This window comes from Rhincodon typus, chromosome 37 (genome assembly GCF_021869965.1).
Source record: "Rhincodon typus isolate 14 chromosome 37, sRhiTyp1.1, whole genome shotgun sequence".
NCBI classification, from domain to species: domain Eukaryota; kingdom Metazoa; phylum Chordata; class Chondrichthyes; order Orectolobiformes; family Rhincodontidae; genus Rhincodon; species Rhincodon typus.
Window position 1 is genome coordinate 8466844 of NC_063368.1, and position 20135 is coordinate 8486978.

General features: G+C 44.4%; 1 protein-coding gene across 1 annotated transcript in view; it reads right to left on the reverse strand.

Annotated features, from left to right (window-relative positions):
• LOC109919556 (cytokine receptor common subunit beta-like) overlaps positions 1-19214 on the reverse strand; it is a 37434-nt gene extending 18220 nt beyond the window's left edge. The window contains exons 1-6 of the mRNA XM_020519580.2: positions 18812-19214; positions 18512-18669; positions 13400-13595; positions 10527-10665; positions 4895-5052; positions 1907-2043 (exon numbers count right to left, since the gene is read on the reverse strand). Of these exons, the coding sequence (XP_020375169.2) occupies positions 1907-2043; positions 4895-5052; positions 10527-10665; positions 13400-13595; positions 18512-18669; positions 18812-19061 (1038 nt within the window). The 5' untranslated portion in view covers positions 19062-19214. The remainder of the gene's footprint in view (positions 1-1906; positions 2044-4894; positions 5053-10526; positions 10666-13399; positions 13596-18511; positions 18670-18811) is intronic.
• Between the last annotated feature and the right edge of the window lie 921 nt (positions 19215-20135).

Consider the following 20135-nt stretch of genomic DNA (forward strand, 5'->3'; position numbering starts at 1 on the left):
TGGAGTTCCTGTGTTATCTCTGATTCCGGCATCGGCAGTTCTTACTATCACTGTTTACGTTTAGTTCAGTTACGGGTCATTCGTCATTACGTTTGAAATTTAATCGGCCTAATTATGTAGTTAATTATTTAATTGGGGTGGCACGGTGGCTCAGTGGTTAGCTCTGCTGCCTCACAGAGCCAGGGACCTCGGTTCGATTCCACCTTCGGGTGACTGTGTGTGTGGAGTTTGCACATTCTCCCCGTGTCTGAGTGGGTTTCCTCCCACAGTCCAAAGATGTGCGGGTTAGATGGATTGGCCATGCTAAATTGCCCCATAGTGTCCAGGGATGTGTAGGCTAGGAGGATTAGCCATGGTTAATATGGGCTTATGGAGGTAAGTTGGAAGTGCATCTAGGTGGGATGCTCTTCAAAGGGTCAGTGCAGGCTCAGTGGGCCAAATGGTCTCTTGCTGCACTGTAGGGATTCTATGATTTAAACTGCCACCCAATTATTCCCTCCAAAACCAGCAAAGATGCTGTTCTGGCATTTAACATCTTTGTACCCTTTCTAATACTCCCTTACACACTCATGGACATGCATGCACAAGTGCTAAAGTATGCACACAAACCTCACGCAAATAAATATGCTTGTGCACATGTACTTTGCATAAAAATCGCCCATTGGCAATTTTACAAATGCACAGGTTTTACAATTACCCACAAGATCTCACGCACACACATTTCCTTACTAACTTAAACTCATGATTCAGACGGCTCTCACATGTACCCACAGATGTACATACTTGTAGTGAAATGTGTGCTGGCAAAAGCCTTTCTTTACCCTCGTACAATGTCCCTTTAAGACCAAAATTGACTGGACAGTATTCTGAAATTTCCTGATCATGACATCATTGCATTCCAAGAAATGCATATGTAATTTGAAGTTACTCTGCCAACAGCAAAGTAGCATTCGGTAAGCAGAAGGCTACTTGGTTCAGCCAATGTTTTTGACTTTGACATTTTGGAATACACTGAGTATTTGTGCAAAGAGGGAACAAATAAGGTTCTCTCCAAATGAAACACTTTGACAGTCTTTGAAAAAATCCTGGTGTTGAAGCAGGTCGCTAGGAATGGAGACGAGACTGTTACTGTGTGTGATAACCAGTTGGAAAGAGCAGAGAGAGAGACATGGAGAGGAGCAAGGGTCTGTGGATTGGACAAGTTCTCATTGCTGTGATTTCAGTGTTGGCAAAGTCCACCAGAGTTGGAGAAAGGAATATCTAATGATTTTGTGCCTTCAGGGTTGTGGTGGCACAAGTGAAAGAAGGATCGTAGATGTGTGCTTCGCCAATGTTGACTCTGTCTGGGGACATTGGATGGAATAGGGCAGCTGGTGAATACAACTCAAGGGCTGAAATGCTTGAGTGGGAAGTGAGAAACTGTGAACAAAGCGAAGGCTTATTGTGAAAGACTGAGATTACGTGTGGCCCTATATTTGTATGGGAACTAAAAGGAATGCTTGTGAGGCATCTTGTGTAGTTCAAGTGCAATATGCCTTTGTATTTGCAATATCCTTCAACTATTAATTAATGTTTGAGTTATGTTGATTTCAGTCAGTTCATTACACTGTAGGAGCAGGAGTGGCCATTCGGCCCTTCGAGCCTGCACAAACATTCAATACGATCATGGCTGATCATGCAATATCCCATTCCCGCTTTCCCTCCAAGGTTTTAAGAAATGAAATCCCTGTCCATGGGTTTTCTTTCCATCGCCTTTGTGGGGATTTCCTCGCTTGCAGAGTTATCGGTCTCTCTAGCGATCAACAAGCATGCACAAGGCCAGCTCACACAGAAGCAGAGACACAGACACACAAGGTAAACAGTACTGCAAACCTGTCACCTTCACCAATATACGATCTCAACTGACCTCCCAAGAATCTTCAGCCTTCTTGTAATGTATTTCATATTCGGAATTAAATTGAGCCTTCTTAGTGAGCCAGTCCAATTGATACCTCTCATCCGGCAGCTGTTTTATGGTCAAGTTGAAAGGGGCCTTTGGTTTTACTAATAATAAGAGACATAAAATAGACAAGATTTCACAAAATGTTGAGACTTTGATTTATAACAGAACAGCTGTGATGGATATTAACATTCCAGAAACAGAACATCCCAATACTCTCCAACACTCCTCTTTCTATTATAGGATAATTTGGACTCCAGCACTGTTCTTCAATACGGAAATTAAGTGTAGAGTTAATATTTGCAGTGAGCTGTCCCTTTCTGCCCTATCGAAGATGCTGATGCGTTTCTTGTATGCTCTGAGAGAGTGTTGGTTAGCACAGTTGGCTGGAGAGCTGGTTTGCAATGCAGAGTGATGCCAACAGCATGGGGTTATTCCCTGCAACAATTGAGGTCACCATGAAGGGCCTTCCTTCTCAACCTCTCCCCTCACCCAAGGCGTGGTGACCCTCAGGTTAAACCATCACCATCTACCTCTAAGGAGAGAGGTCTGGTCAGACAGTGGTACTTTACCTGTACCCTACCCTGAGACTTCAGGTGGAATCTACTTTGGGTGATGGGGGTCTTAGCTCCATTGGTTTGGAGAGGCAGCTAGGGTTCCACTTTGTCCCGTTTGGGGAAGGACCACTGTATTAAGCTCTGTAGCTCCGGTCAGGCACTTTGAGAGGCCAACAATGAGCTTTCCCGGGTCTGAGGGCCCTGGGAGCTGTTGGCCAACCAAACAGTGCAAACCTTTCAGTGGCACGTTTGGGAGAGAAAGGGCCTCTGATTGGAGGACCAGCACAGTCATACCAACTTTTGACCATATCCCCTTAACCCACATTTACCATGACTAACTTGGACACTACAGGACAATTTAGCATGGCCAATTCACCTAACCGGCACATCTTTGGACTGTGGGAGGAAACCGGAGCACCCAGCAGAAATGTGGAGAATGTGCAAACTCTACGCAGACAGTCGTCTGAGGGTGGAATTGAACCTGGGTCCCTGGCACTGAGCCACCGCACCTCTCTTCATGGTAGCTGAGTTTGTTGACCTTGCAAAGAGAGGGCCATGAGAGTCAGTATAACGCTGTAAATCTTTCAGGAAAAGAGCAGGGGGAAAGAAAGGGAAGGAAATGGGGCCAGAAATTCGGAGACACCCATTCGGCCACTAACACTGAGGGTCTTCCTTTTTGTTGTGGAGGTGAAAATTTCTCAAATTAAGGAATTTGGAACACCACTCTATTGGGGCAGGTGGACATGGAGAACCCCTTAAAAGGTGATGGAGTTCTGCCTTGGGAAGAAATCCCCTCTGAAACTGGCCACTTGTCCTGTTCTGGATCCTCAATGCCCAGTTTGGGGATTGCAGCTGCTCTCAATAGCCTGTCTTCCGATGGGCTGAATGGCGCTGGCTATGTGTGATAAATGAGAAAGGGCAGACAGGAGAAGACCACTTTTCTATCAGGGTCTGCAGTGCAGTCAGGACCAAATACTGCAGCACTCCCCTCTCCATTCCAACTCTCTTTTCCATCCCACAGCCGTCAAATCCTCACAGAGAGGCAAGCTGCAGAAACTGGGATGAAAAAGGTCGTGTGTCACAAGGGAAAAGGAATGTTCTGGGAAATTTCTCTTTGAGTCTGATCCCAAGTGAGAAGAGCCATTCGAGAAGTTTACATATTATCAATGAAGAGAATCCAGTCGCAGTGAAGAAGTCACCCAAACTCATAGAGCTATGGAGTCATACAGCACGGAAACAGACCCTTTGGTCCAACCAGCCCGTGCCGACCATAATCCCAAACTAAACTAGTCCCACCTGCTCGCGCTTGGCCCATATCCCTCCAAACCTTTCCAATCATTAACTTATCCAAATGTCTTTTAAGCATTGTAACTGTACCCGCATCCATCACTTTCTCTGGCAGTTCATTCCACACATGAACCATTCTCTGTGCAAAAAAGTTGCTCCTCATGTCCTTTTTTAAATCTTTCTCTTCTAACCTTAAAATAAGTCCCCTAGTTTTGAACTCACCCACCCTAGGGAAATTACCCTTGATATTCACCATATCTACGCCCTTCATAATTTTATAAAACTCAATATGGTCACCCCTCAAATCTCCTATTCTCCAGTGAAAAAAGTCCCAGCCTTTCCAGTCTATTTTTATATCTCAAATCCTCCATTTCAGGCAAATCTCTTCTGAACCCTCTGCAGTTCAATAATATCCTTCCTATAACAGGGAGACAAGAACTGCACACAGTACTCCAGAAGAGGCCTCACCAACTTTGTGTACAATCTGAACATGATGTCCCAACTCCTATACTCAAAGGTCTGAGCAATGAAGCCAAGTACACTAAACACCTTCTTAACCACCCTGTCTACATGTGATGCAAATTTCAAAGGATTATGTACCTGAACCCTAAGGTCTGTCTGATCTGCAACTCTACCCAGGGCCCTACCATTAACTGTAGAAATCCTGTCCTTGTTTGTTTTACCAAAATGCAATACCTCACATTTATCCAAATTAAACTGCATCTGGTATTCCTCAGTCCATTGACACAATCGAACAAGATCCCTTTGAAATCTTAGAAGGATGAGGACGTAACTGCGTGTAGCAAAGAACAAAAAAAACACAGGAATTTAGTTTGGGTCATCACTTGGGAAGACGTCCAGGTGGATTCAGGATATTGACTTGACACTGAAGTTCTGAGGAAGGATCACTGAACCTGAAACATTAACTTTGATTTCTCTCCACAGATGCTACCAGACCTGCTGAGCCTTTCCAGTAATTTCTGTTTTTGTAACTGACTTGACATCTTCTATTACCCCAGGAAACTGACAGGCTCTGCTTTCAGTGGAATTTCAGATCAAATGTTCACAAATGAACTGCACAGTAAATGTGAAACTAAAACAGTGAACTCACTGTTGTTATAGGGTTTAAATACTACTGATGGCTCAACAATCTTCAGGAACACCTCATAGTCATCCATGACCTCCTGATTGTTCACAGGAATGCTACAGCGATGAACAGTGAGATGTTTAAACATCTGTAATATCCCTGGATTCTCACACTCCTTGGTCCTGCAGATTAAGAAAGGTCGGTCAGCATGATTGGACAGACTCGCGCCGTGGCAAAAACAAAAACTTGCATTTGTATAGCTCCTTTCAGGACAGCCCAAAGCACTTTGCAGCCAGTGGAGGACTCTTGAGGTAAAACTGTGGATGCCAGGAGAGATCTGATACAAACAGAAACAGAAGGTGCTGCAGAAACACAGCAGGTCTGTGGGGAGAAAGCACAGTTAATGTTTCGAGTCCTAGTGACCCTTCTTCAGAACTGGGCTCAGAATATTAACTCTGTTTCTCTCTCTCTCTCCACAGATGCTGCCAAACCCAGTGAGTTTCTTCAGTACCTCCTGTTTTGTGAGTTTAAGTACTTTTGAAGGGTAGACTTTAGTGTACTGCACAAAACATTACAGCTGATTTGCAAAACCACAAGCTGCAATGTGTTCGTGACCAGATAGTCTGTTTCAGAGATGACTGAGGGATAAATATTGCCAAGGACATGGTGAAAAGTCAGCCCTTTCTTCAACTAGTGATTTGGTTTGATTTATTGATGTCACATGTACCTAAGTCAGTGAAAGTTTTGTTTTGCATGCAGTACAAGCAGATGTCATTGATCGAACAGAGCGAGGAATACAAAGTTACAGCTGCAGAGAAGGTGCACGAAAAGTGAGTTCAATATGAGATTTGAAATTTGAGAGGTCCATTCAGAAGTCTAATAACAGCGGGCAGAGTGTGTCTCGGAGTGATAATCAAAAAAACAGGACACTCGATACTTCAACACTCCCTCAGTAGTGCAACAGATCTTCAGATTCGACTTTGTATTCAAACCCTGAGGAAATACATGAATTTACGACATTCTGACACAGAGATGAGAATGGCCATATCTGTCACTCTGTAAGGTGGGAGAGCTGGAGGAAGGGTAGTGTAGTGATTGTAACAGGTCAGCCAGTGGACCCACAGAATCTTAGTTCCCTGATTGGGGCTGTTAATCTGGTCCTGTTCACTCTGAGGGCTGGCTCTGAGCTAACTGGGTCAGTGTCAAGGACTCTGTATGTGTAATTAAAAGGTGATGTGGTGACAGGATACCAGCCTCTGTGGAGATATTTCAGGAAGGATTTAAAGATAAGGTTTAACCCATTCAACTTACACTGTGGCCCGTGTTCGAGTCCAAATATATTGAACAGAGCAAGAAGTGTACAGTTTCAGTTCCTGGACTGTGCTAAATTTACTGTTTTCTGACTGTCTACTTCCTTCAAATATTCACAAGGGAAAGTAGAATCAGTGGGGGTGGCTGTGGCGTCATGATGACATGACTGGACCACCAATCCCAAGTACTAAGGTAATGTTCTGAAGGTCATGGGTTCAAACCCTACCATGGTAGATGATGAAATTTGAATTCAATAAAGTCTGGAGCTGAAAAAAAAAAGTTAACCTAATGGTAACAATTGTCATTAAAAACCCATCTAGATTTACAAGGATGTTGCAGAGGTTTGAGCTATAGGGAGAGGCTGGGAATTATTTTTCTCGGAGGCTGAGGGATGACCTTATAGAGATTTATGAAATCGTGAGGGGCATGGATAGTGTGAATAGTCAAGGTCTTTTCCCCAGGGTAGGGGAATCTAAAACTAGAGGGCGTAGGTTTAAGGTAAGAGCAAAGATTTAAAAGGAACATAAGGGGCAAACTTTTCACGCAGAGGATGGTGCGTATATAGAATGAACTGCCAGAGGAAATGGTGGAGGCTGGTACAATAACAACATTTAAAAAGCATCTGGATGGGTACATGAATAGGAAGGGTTTAGAGGGTTATGGGCCAAATGCTGGCAAATGGGACTAAATTAATTGGCATGGACGAGTTGGACTGAAGGGTCTGTTTCAATGCTGTACATTTCTACAACTCAATGACTACAATTTTTAGGAAGGATATCACCATCCTTACCTGGTCTGGCCTACATGTGACTCCAGACCCACAGCAATGTAGTTGACTCTTAACTACTCTCTGGGCAATTAGGGATGGGCAATAAATGCCAGGCCTGGTCAGGGTCACCCATATCAAATAAACAGACACAGTTGTTTTAATCTGTATCATAATGTGGAGGCTGTGTGACTGGGCTAGTACTCTTGAGATCCTTAGCTAGGTCCTATGCAGGGATATGATTTCAAATCCATCTTGGAAGCATGATTAAAACTAGAACAAAAGCCAGACTCAGTATTAGTGGCCATCACAAGTGTTACAAAGATCTATCTGACCTCTTAATATGAGCAGGGGAGGGGAGGAAATTTGCTGTCTGCTCTGGCCTGGCTCACATGTGACTCTGGATCCACAGTAATTTGGCTGCCCTCTGAAAAGGCAAACTGCACAGTTTTGTGAAACTGCCACCAAAAAGCTAATAACAGTATAGGTGACAACAAGGTGCAGAGCTGGATGAACACAGCAGGCCAAGCAGCATCATAGGAGCAGAAAGGCTGACGTTTCGGGCCTAGCTGCCTAGATGATGATACAAGGATTTCAGTGCTTTCAGGTAATTGCCTTACACACATCTTTCTGGAGAGCAATTGAGGAAAATTAAATGTTGGTTTGTCCCATGAAAGAATACACAAAAACTGTTGAGTTGGAAGAGGTTGATGGAGCTGCAATGTTGCCCTGTAACTAACCTGTGACTAAAGAGACGTCCCTAGGTACCTTTGTACCTAAGATGGTGCTGTGAGTGGCGACTTTTTCATTTGAGGACATGTGACAATTAGGCCAATTCAATTCAATTCAAGTCAAAAACAATGAATCTCCAATGATTGGTATTATTTGTTCCACACTGCTGAAAGGAATTTTGAGATGAGATTTGTTAACAATTGCAGAAAAATGCTAAAGATAAATGTCTGTGCACTTACCAATCCATTAATTAATGGACACATTGCTGGGACATCTTTCTGTTCTGTCAGTTTAGGCTATGTACCTGCAAACATTTGCAGTGACAGCTGTGACCATTATGAATGTTCAGCTGGGTTTCAGATGCTTGTAATGGCTTCAGATCATCAGGGATGCACAAGAATAACTGACACTTTTAAGAAGTTATCATGGCAGAATATAAGTTTGATGTAATTTAAGTAACGATGGTGGTGTGTTGGAACTTAAGGTTTAATTAATTTCTTAGATGTTAAACTGATCCCCATTGCTACTGCATGGCTGTGAGGATGGTATCTAGATCAATAATTATGGAGGAAGCTTGTGTTGTGGGGGCATGGATGAGGCACGAGTGAGTGAATGTAGATGAGGTGTAACGGGTCTTCAAGTAATGGGAGCTGGGTTGCTGTGATGGAGACCTGACATGTTTTCTAATCAGTCCACCTCCACGTACACACTCCTCATGCACCTGATCACAAATCTCAACTCAAGCCCTGTTTGAAAAGACAAAGATCCCAGGTAAAGTCATGCGTGGGTTGGGCAAGCATTTCAGAAGGTACAAATGCATGTGGAACTGCCGATGCTGGAGTCTGAGATAACACAGTGTGGAGCTGGAGGAACACAGCAGGCCAGGCAGCATCAGAGGAACAGGAAAGCTGACGTTTTGGGTCAGGACCCTTCTTCAGAAATCTAGAAATACATGTGGTTCATCTTTACTGAGAGCGCAGGAAATTCTGGTCTGGGTTAATGACATGTGACATCCTCAAGCCTTGGAGGACAGAGTCACAAATATGGCAGCCCTCTATCAGAGGTCTTAATGGTGAGAAGATGCCGAAGTGTATTGGACCCTTTGCCTTTGCAAAGAGTTATATGAGATTTGATCTTACACACGATAAATATAATCATGGGCAGAGTGGAAATGGTTAATGTTGAAGGTTGAATGTTTTGAGAGTAGGACATGTGGGTCATAGGTTCAAAGGTAAATTTAGGGTTAATACAGGGATCTTTTTCTTCACACAGAAAGGGAATCATAATGAGTGCTGATAGTTAAAAATGGACAATGTTGGATGAGCTTTCCACAAAATGCCTATTTCCAGATGTTAAAACTATCCTCACATAGTGATCAACATCTAGAAAAAGGGATTGGATAGTTCAGGCAATACTTCATTTACTTCTTTTAAGAACAATTGGGAAGCTTCAATGCTTTATACTGTAGAACATGCCCAGTAAAGCAATTGAAGCTACCTTATTGAATGTTTCCAAGGCAAAGATACATAGAGTTTTGGACAGCAAAGGAATTGAGGGTTATGGTGAATAAACGTGGAGCTGGAAAAGCACAGCTGGTCAGACAGCGTCAGAGGAACAGGAAAGTCAACGTTTCAGAGGGACATAGATAAGCTGCAGAGCTGGGCTGAGAGGTGGCAAATGGAGTTTAATGCAGAAAAGTGTGAGGTGATTCACTTTAGAAGGAGTAACAGGAATACAGAGTACTGGGCTAATGGTAAGATTCTTGGTAGTGTGGATGAGCAGAGAGATCTCGGTGTCCATGTGCATAGATCACTGAAAGTTGCCAACCAGGTTGATAGCGTTGTTAAGAAGGCGTACGGTGTGTTAGGTTTTATTGGTAGAGGGATTGAGTTTTGGAGCCATGAGGTCATGTTGCAGCTGTACAAAACTCTGGTGTGGCTGCACTTGGAGTATTGCGTACAGTTCTGGTCACCACATTATAGGAAGGATGTGGAAGCATTGGAAAGGGTGCAGGGGAGATTTACCAGGATGTTGCCTGGTATGGAGGGAAGATCTTATGAGGAAAGGCTGAGGGACTTGAGACTGCATTCGTTAGAGAGAAGAAGGTTAAGAGGTGACTTAATAGAGACATACAAGATGATCAGAGGATTAGATAGGGTGGACAGTGGGAGCCTGTTTCCTCGGATGGTGATGGTTAGCATGAGGGGACATAGCTTTAAATTGAGGGGTGATAGATATAGGACAGATGTCAGAGGTAGGTTCTTTACTCAGAGAGTAGTAAGGGCGTGGAATGCCCTGCCTGCAAAAGTAGTAGACTCGCCAACTTTAAGGGCATTTAAATGGTCATTGGATAAACATGTGGATGATAATGGAATAGTTTAGGTTAGATGGGCTTCAGATTGGTTTCACAGGTCGGCGCAACATCAAGGGCCAAAGGGCCTGTACTGCGCTGTAATGTTCTATGTTCTATGTTCTATGTTTTGGGCCGAAATCCTTAGTCAGTCCTGAAACGTTGACTTCCCTGCTCCTCGGATGCTGTCTGACCTGCTGTGCTTTTCCAGCTCCACATTTATTGACTCTGGCTTCCACCATCTGCAGTCCTTACTGTATCTGGTGAGCGGGTGGATAAGTGGAGTTGAGCCTATGATGAAGATCAGCCATGATCTTATTGAATGGTGGAGCAGGCTTAATGGGCCAAATGGCCTACTCCTGCTCCTATTGCTTATGTTCTTAAGGGAGTTAAGGATGGATGATCTAAGATGGGCTGAATAGCCTCTCCCATGCTTAATGCTCTTCAAATCGACAATCAAGATGGGGTTAAGGGAACATTTCAGCTGGTTTACTTACTCAGAGCTCTTGGCTTTTCCATAGTGCAGACTGAATTGGAAATATTTACTGGACTCCCTTGTTATTTCCCAAGTACATTCAATCTCCTGGATACCATCATAGAAACACATCAGATTTCGAGGCATCACCTCAGCTTTAGCTGTGAACAATCAAGGCAGATGGTTAGCTCTGAAATACAGAGTCTTAGCTCATAGCACTATGAATGCTACTCATTGGGATCCTCAACAACACAAGTTTGCAAGTCCGTGTTTGCAGATATAGGGATGAACGGAGTGGAAACCAAGTAATTGATTCTGGGGAAAGGTTGCAGCATCTGCAGCAGAATTTACAGTATTGAAACAGGCCATTCGGCCCTGCTGGACCATGCCTAATGGCATATTCCCCACACAAATCTCTTCATCCCTCTTTCATAACTCCATACATGTATCCTGCCAATCCATTTGCTTCATCTACTTGATTAGCATTGAAGGTAATGCCAATCTTTCCAACTACTCCTTGTCCTACTCATTCCCATCTCGGGAATTCCTCGCTGGATTTCTGGTTGGGATATGGTCTGGAAATGATGGCAAAGTCGTTTAAGATAAATCCCAGGAAGCACTAAGAGTGCCAGCTATCAACCTCTCTCCCTGGTAAATGGCTGTTGGTACCTTTTAGGGTTAGGCTTTCAAGACTGAGTTGGGTCATTCCTCTTGAGGCTAACAAGAGATACGGAACAAAGCAAACATTTTATACTAACCTATTTGAGAATGTTGTACACATGTCTCTGGAGAAGCTGGGCCGTCTGCCTCAGTCATATGGACACTCGCACTATACCACAGGAGCCCTACTGGGCCAAAGCTGACCTTTTTTTCTTCAAATCAGCCTGTTCATAGATATTATTACACCTCAGTGGAGCAGGTTGGATTTGAACCACAGACTCCCATTCCTGTGGTAGGGACACTACCACCACACCGCAAGTCTAATGCTCTACCAACTGAACTATCTGGGCTTGCCAGAATATGGGACACTTCACAGATTTGCCTGTTGTCAGGCCCATACTCAGCATGGGACCCCTACAAGATGGAAGCAGGCCATTCAGCCCATCAAGCACACACTGAATCTTTAGAAGAGCATCCCACCCAGACCCACTCCACTACACTAACCCTGTATTTTCCACGGCCAATCCACCTAACATGCACATCTTTGGACTGGGAGGAAACCAGAGCATCCAGAAGAAACCCATACAGACATGAGGAGAATGTCTGTGTGGAGTTTGCACGGTCACCTGAAGGTGGAATCAAACCCAGGTCCCTGGCACTGTGAGGCAGCAGTGCTAACCACTGAGCCACCTTGCCATTCTTCTCTGTGTCATTCCAATTTAAATATATGTGCTGCTAAAGGGAGCGCAAAGGAAAAATGAAACAGTAAGGTACGTGTTTATTCTGAACCCAGGATTGGACCAGTGACCTTTAGACTATCGGTCTACCATGTTCTCAACTGAGCGCTTCTATCCTGAGATCAGGAACAGCCTTGATCAAGTTGGAGAGTGAAGCAGGTTTGGGGGAAATGACCAACCCATTCCTGTTCCACTGTCACTGCCAAATAAATGCCTGCTTCTATGTAGCAACTTATCAAGATCTCTCAGTAATGTCTCAAAGTGTTTCAAACAAAGTCAGCTGCTTCCGATTGTGGTCAGTATTGCATTGCTGGTAAACAGTTGATACAAAATAAAAACACAGAAACTTTCAACACACTCCGCATGAGATAAATGAACAATAAGGCAGCTTTTGGCTACAGCAGGATGTTGGCTATAACACCAGGAAGCTGCATCAATTTTATCTTTGGCCTGTGTAGCATGAACATTTTTAGTAAGTGTAGCATTTATCAGCCTTTTTTTTATTGTTGCGCCTTTAGTTGCTGGAGCCGAAGATCTAGAATTTCATTTCTAAACCTGGCCACGTCTTTTTCTGTCCCTTTCTCTCAGAAGATACAGAAGGTTGTGTGCACAGCCCAGACCATCATGGAAGCCAACCTCCCATCCATGGACTCCATTTATGCGTCTCGTTGCTGAAGAAAGGCTCCAACATCAAAGACCCCTCCCACCTCGATAATGCGCTCCTACAACCTCTTCTGTCAGGCAGAAGATACAGAAGCTTGAACACACCTACCAACAGTTTCGTGAACAGCCTCTTCCCAGCTGTTATTAGTCTGCCGAATGAACTCTCTAACTTCAATGATCTTGTTAATGTTGATCTTGTTTTGTGTCTACCCTGTGCAGTTGTAATCTGTATGCCTTGTCCTGTTTAAGCACGTTATCATCTGTATGTTATTGTTAGCTACAATCTGCCTGTGCTGCTCGCTAAACAAAACTTTTCACTGTACTTAGGTACATGTGACTGCAATAAATCAAACCAAATCAAATCCCTCACCTTTGAAGAGAATCCTTAAAATCTACCTCTCCCCACCAAGATTTTGGTGTCCCCTCCTGACGTTTCTTTGTTTTGTTCCAATTTTCTTTGACAAACTGTGAGACAAGTTTTGCTTTTTTTTTACTGATTTCAAACATGCCTTTTAAATAAAACCCGAAAGAACTGCAGATGCTGTAAATCAGGAACAAAAACAGAAGTTGCTGGAAAAGCTCAGCAGGTTTGGCAGCATCTGTGAAGGAAAAAACAGAGTTAACGTTTCGGGTCCATTGACCCTTCCTCAGAATGTCACCGGATCCAAAACGTTAACTCTGTTTTTTGTCTTCACAGATGCTGCCAGACCTGCTGAGCTTTTCCAGCAACTTCTGTTTCTGTTTTTATGCCTTTTAAATGCAAGTTATATTTGGAGATCTGCGTCGCTGATTTGTTGTGTCTATCCACTCAGTGAAGGTTGCAAAAGCCACTTACCTGTTTGGAGGTTATAGGTGTTTGCAGTTGTCTCCCACTGGATCTCTGAGCTCCATTCACTCCAGTGGCCTCTAGAATCCTCCTGCTGCTGTGGCTTCGCCTTCACACGGGCAACGTAGGTTTCTGAATCTACCAGCAACGATCTGTTGATTTGTATCTGCTGGCTGCCTTCTTGCACAGTTTCCACTGCTGAATTCTGCAGGGAAAGACGATTGTTCAGCTCACACAGTCAGTTATATGCTCGAAGTCCAGCTGTTGGGACATCTCTGCCAAAACCCACTATTTTGTTTAAATTTTAAAAGAGATTAAAAACGAAAGGAATGTACAAAAAAAAGGCACAAGAGTAGCCCCTGCAACTTTCTCCAGTGTTCAATACAAGCATAGCTGATTGTCGGTCTCAGCTCTGCTCTCCTGTCCATTCCCTTTATTTCCTTAGTTCCCTGAGAGGACTGTGGTCAGGTGACCAGCAGCAGAAATGGCTGAGAGTCTGGCTACAATCAAGCATGCTGGGAATTTTGGTCAAGCTAGTTTAAACTCTGACCTCAGTTAAACTGGTGCCAGAACCTGCTGCGAGCTGTAGTATTCAGTATTGACCAAATAAAGCAAGTGTCACTGTGGTGTGCAGACACACCAGCACCTTATATGGAGTATGGCACATCTTTGTTTACAGCTTGCTGGTAACAATTGGGAGTTGTAAGACTCCATTGGCTGGGATCGCACCATGTGACGAGGCTTTGATCAATTCGTTGGGTGAGTGCCAGAGATCTTCCTGGAAAGGAGCACATTTTACAGAGCAAAGGAATTTTTCTCTCTCAGAGAGAGGAGAGCAAGTCTCCAGCCCACATTGGAAAAACAGTGATAACTCAGTATGGAGCTGGAGGAAGACAGCAGGCCAGGCAGCATCAGAGGAGCAGGAAAGTTGACATTCAGGTAGGGTCCATTTTCCAAAGAAGAGTCCCGACCCGAAACGTCAACTTTCCTACTCTTCTGAGGCCTGCTGAGTTCCTCCAGCTCCACACTGTGTTATCTCTGACTCCAGCATCTGCCGTTCTTGCTCTCTCCATATCGGAAAAGCACTTGCCCTGAAATTACTTTCAGAAAGAACAACGAACCATGAGGTGGGACCTGCACGGAGAACAAAGTTGGCCACTTCACTCGAATTGGTCTGGTATTTGATTGAAGCCAAACTTAGTGAGTTAAAGTTAGAGTTAGGGTTAAAGTAAGGTAAGGTGAAGTTAAGTGAAGTGAGTTGAACTTAAGGTGTTTGAAATAAAAAGTAAATGTTGCAATGAATGTACGTTTTACATTGACTATTGGCACCTAAAGGGTTAAATAAAGAAGGGTTTGTTTAATTAACTTCTGAGTCAGTTCCCTATTTTTTGCCTATCACACGAGGGAAGAGTAGCTGGGTGAAAGGTTTGATTACTCCTTTCCAGGCAACAGGATAAACATATGTCTATCAAACTTTCAGTGATGGAACTTCCACCACCCCTCCCGAGGGTCAATAATTCAATGATTTCCTATATTTTTGAGTGAAGTCATTTCTCTTCATCTCAGTTCCAATGATGCTCAAACACTACCTTTAATAAAACCACAGAACTGTGAGATGCTGGAAATCAGAAACAAAAACAGAAGTTGCTGGAAAAGCACAGCAGGTCTGGCTGCGTCTGTGGGAGAGAGATTACCGAGTCAAAGTTGGTGAGGAAGGGTCTTCTTCTGAAGAAGAGTCACTGGACCCAAAACGTTATCTTGTGTTTCTCTCTCTGCAGATGCTGCCAGACCTGCTGAGATTTTCCGGCAATTTCTGATTTTATCACTGTACATTCACGTTCTAGATTCTCAAGCCCAAGGGAAACATCCTCTCAGCGGTTTTTTAAAAGTACAATTGTTCATGGGATGTGGGCATCACTGACCAGGCAGCATTTATTGCCCATCCCTAATTGCCCAGAGGGCAGTTAAGAGTCAACCACAGGTCTGGAGTCACGTGTAGGTCAGACAAGGTAAGGATGGCAGTTTCCTTCCCTAAAGGACATTAGTGAACCAGATGGGTTTTTAATGATAACCTTCATGGATGCCACTAAACCAAATGTTTATGGAATTCAAATTTCACCATCCTCCATTGAGGGATTCAAACCCATGTCCCTAAAACATTGGCCCGGGGTTCTGGATTACGACACAGGGACATTACCACTGCACCACCTCTTGCCCAATTTGAGTTTATCAGGTCCCTTCGGAATCATGTACGTTTCAATGAGATCACCTCTCATTCCCGTAAATGGCAGTTAGTACAGGTCCAATTCATTCTACCCGGTGAATGAAAGCCCTTGTCCTTCCCATGCTATCTCAATGAGCTCAACAGATGTTTAAGGAACATGACCTCATTTCTTAGTTGGACACTTCACAACGTCTCAGAATAAACATGGTCCAACAATTTCCAATGATAACTGGGTGGCATGGTGATGCAGTGGTTAGCACTTCTGCCTCACAACGCCAGGGATCTGGGTTCAGTTCCACCCTTGGGTGACTGTTTGTGTGCAGTTTGCAGATATTCCCTGTCTCTATGTGGGTATCCTCTGATTTCCTCCCAGAAAGATGTACATGGTAGTTGGTTGGCTGTACTAAATTGCCCCATAGTGTCCAGGAATGTGCACTTTAGGTGGATTGGCCACAGGAAATGCAGACATGGGGTTGGAGTCTGGGTGGCCTGCTCTTCAGAGGATTGGTGTGGACTTGATGGGCCAAATGGCCAGCTTCCACACTGTAGGGATTCTGTGATACCCACAGTGACTGCTCTATTGCTGACACTTCTGCTATTGTCATTTTTGCTCCTCTTGGTGCCTCATTTGTTTATTTCACATTCATTTACATCACTCCTGCCCTTTGCCCTTTTTCAGAGTATATCTTTCGCTCTTTACTTCCTTCTTCCCTTTTCCTACCTTCTGCATGTGCGGTTAAATGGAGCTAAATTGGAAATATTGAATGTATCTGGAGTCATGGCTCAATCTCTGTGAGGGTTGCAACAGGCTGGAGAGCCTGGGGCCTCCTCGCGTTCCTACGTTTCAGTTACTTCCCGTTCCGATGAGGGGTCAATGATCTTAAATGTGTAACTGTTTCTCTGCTACCTGCTGAGTAGTTCCATTAAAACCCTGTTTTGGTGTCAGCTTTTCAGCGTCTGCACTATCTTGCTTGTGTTAATGCCCTGAGGTTGCCAACGGGAAATAAAACGGCTTGGCATAGTCGTTCGTGGAAATGCCTGATGTAGTGGCTCCAATTGCTTCCCTGGACATCACACTCATTCATCCAAGTGTTCTCCTGCCTTGGTTTGCACCCCATGTTAATGCAAGTGTCCAAGATGGCGGCAGAGTAGCAGCGCTGCATCCATCCTCCTGGCCCAGGACTCATCCACTTCCTTTGTTTCTTTTATTTCCTCTTACTTCTGCTTTTGCTCTCTCACTTTTTTTTAACTTTTTTTTTCCTCTCTACGAAGGTCTTTTCGGGGTCTTTGGCAGACCGAGAGCGGGCCTGGCCTCCTGAGTCACGTGGGGCAAAGGTGGCAACGGTCGCCTCCTCAGGGAGAGCGAGCCCGGCGTGGAGGTAACGAGCAGCGAGTGCAAGGTCCAGTGGTGAGGGATGGCATCGGTAGAGTGGCGTCTTCGGCGTTGGTGTGCCCACTGCAGGACTTGAGGCGGTGGTGGCGGCGGTCAGCTTTCAAGATGGCAGAGACGGCCTCTGTGGTCAGCGGAGAGGATGGCACCTGTGGTCGGCATTGGTCAGCTGCGGTAGGCCCGAACCGGTATTCCAGGCGAATCAATGGGAGCGGCGGTTACATCGGTGTGGTGGGCCCGGTGTGGTTCTCCTGCTGGTGGAGCGGTGGCAGCCCTGGAACGGACTATGATATGGTGGGGGTGGGGCGCTTTGTTAAGCACAGAGCCCGTTGTGAGGAAACCCTAACGATGTCAAGAGGAGCACAAAAAGGGAGAAAGAACTCTGTGATTAGTTATGCCTTAATGTCTTCCGCAACTCAAAATGGCGCTGGAGTGTGGCAACATATCACACTTTTCACTGTGTTAATTTGTTAAATGCAAGGGACAATAGATCAATTCAATATGGCGGCCTAGTGAATAGGACTCTCAGAATTACACACAGAGCTGACAGACATTCTCCTGTCCTTGAGAGAGTTTCCTGACAACTGTGACCTTTCTTACGAAAGTAAGAAATAGAAGCAGGAGAACAGGCCATTCGGCCTCTCAAACCTGCCCTGCCAACAAAGCCATGTGTGATCTACCCCAGGCCTCCACTTACAGGTTTTCGTGCCCTCAACTCGACATTTCCAAAATCTATCTCCCTCCTCTGTAAATGCTTTCATTGATCTAGCCCCTACAACTTCCTGGGGTTAGAGAATTCCAGACCTCTGTGAGATGAAATTCCTGCGTATCTCAGTTTTAAATGAGTCCCCTAATTCAAGACCTCCCCCCCAACCCCAGATCTTCACAACACCTACCTGGTGAAAACCCCTCAGAATCTTGTGTGTTTAAATACAATAGGAACATAATCACCCCTCATTTTTCTAAGCTCGAATGAATTGAGATCTAACGTATTTAGCTGCTGTTGGTATGTCAACCCCATCACCCCAGGAATCAGTCTCTTGAGTCTCCTTTGCAGTTTCTTCACCATTTACTTGAAATCATAATTATATCATTGGCCTCCCAGTTTAGATGCCGCGCTAATCCACTGTGTAATCTAACCTCACCCTCCTCCAACCCCAACAATATGAAATTCAGCTCTAATATTTAAGAACAACCCAGTTACATACTTTGCCTCTCTCTTCCATCAGGCAGAAGGTACAAAAGTTTGAAAACACGTACCAACAGATTCAAGAACAGCTTCTTCCTCACTGTTATCAGACTTATAAACAGACCTCTCATGTGTTCAAGTTCATCTTTCTCTGCACCTTCTGTGTAGCTGTAACACTGTGTTCTGCATTCTGTTCTATTACTCGGATGTACTTATGTAAGGTATGATTTGCTGGATAGCACGCAAAACAACACTTTTCACTGTATCTTGGTGCATGTGACAAGAATAAATTGAATCAAAATCAAAGCCAGCCTGTACCTCCCATGAATCCCAGCTTCGCTTGTAGTTAATTTCATACTGTAACCTTCCAAAGAGCCGATTGGATGAATTTCTTGTGTAGATTGTCTGCCAGGACAGTAAGTAATCCCCTTCTGTTGTGTTGACAACACTCAGATTAAACGGGGGTTGAGGTTTGACTGAGAATCGAAGAGACAAACAAGAGAGAAGTTTAACTGTGAGCAACACAATGGGTTGTCCTCATTGAATAATGTCACAGACGGGGAGTGTCATCCAGTTGAAACAGACTCAGAGCTTTATTGATTTCCAAACTCGACTTACTGTTTGCCAAGGGTCTGAAGGATTTGCTCAGATTAATGGGCTCTTCCGGTTTAAAGACATAGTTATATCGAAATGAGACGGCATAATTGTCATCCTCTATGGTGCACCTCCAGTTGAGATCAGAGCTGGACCCGCTGCCTGGTGATTTTCTCGAGTTGCACTTTTGCTGTCTGAAAGCACAGAAGTAACTTGTCAGTGTTATGTTTTTGCCCCTATAGGCCCGAACAAAGTGGCTCTCAAGTCTTTTCATTAGCTCAGTTAGCTGGCGAGTGATGCCAACAGTGTAGGTTCAATTGCTACACCAGCTGAGGTTACTGTGAAAGACTCTCCTTTGCAACCTCTCCCCTCTCCTGAGGCACGGTGACCCTCTGGTTAAGCCACCACCAGTTGTCTCTCTATCTCTCTAATGACAGAGCAGCTGTATGGTTTGGTAAGACAATGGTGACATTGCTTCAATCTAGAGACCCAGGCAATGTTCTGGGCACTCAGGTTTGAAACTTGTATACTGTGACTATCCAGTTTGAATTCGATAAAATTCTGTAATTTGGAGTCTAAAGGTCACTAAGAAACTGTTGTTGATTGTCAGAAAAACCCATCTGGGTCACTAATGTCCTTTAGGGAAGGAAACTGCCAACCTTACCTGGTCTGGCCTACATGTGACTCTAGACCCATAGCAATGTTGTCAACTCTTAACTGCCCTCTGGGCAGTTAGGGATGGGTAATAAATGCTGGCCTGGCCTGGGATGCTCCAATTCTATGAAATAATAAAAAATAATTGCATCACTTCTGCTTTTGTTCTGTTTTACATAAATGGCTTGCGTGACTCAGTGGTTAGCACTGTTGCCTCACAGTACCAGAGAACTGGGCTCAATTCCAGCCTCAGACAACTGTCTGTGTGGAGTTTGTATGTTCTCCCTGTGTGTGTGTGGGATTCTGTCGGGTGCTCGACTTCCTCTCACAGTCCAATAATGTGCAGGTCTGGCCTCTTCCCACACTGTTGGGATTTTATGATTCTATGACTCCACTTTGAGAACCATTGGGCTAGATTACTATTCCTGATGTAACCAAACCATCCACCTTGTGCGTTAGTTTCATTTCCAGCCTCTACCCTTCTTAAAATTCTCCTCTGAGTCTCCAGACACTTCCTACTCAATGTCAATATCCGGATGACACTCACGAGGTGTTCCCTTTGACTAGGAAGCAGGATGTTCTGTGGGAATATCTACACAAAAGGACAGAGGTAGTAGGAACTGCAGATGCTTGAGAATCTGAGATAACAGGATGTAGAGCTGGATGAACACAGCAGGCCAAGCAGCATCAGAGG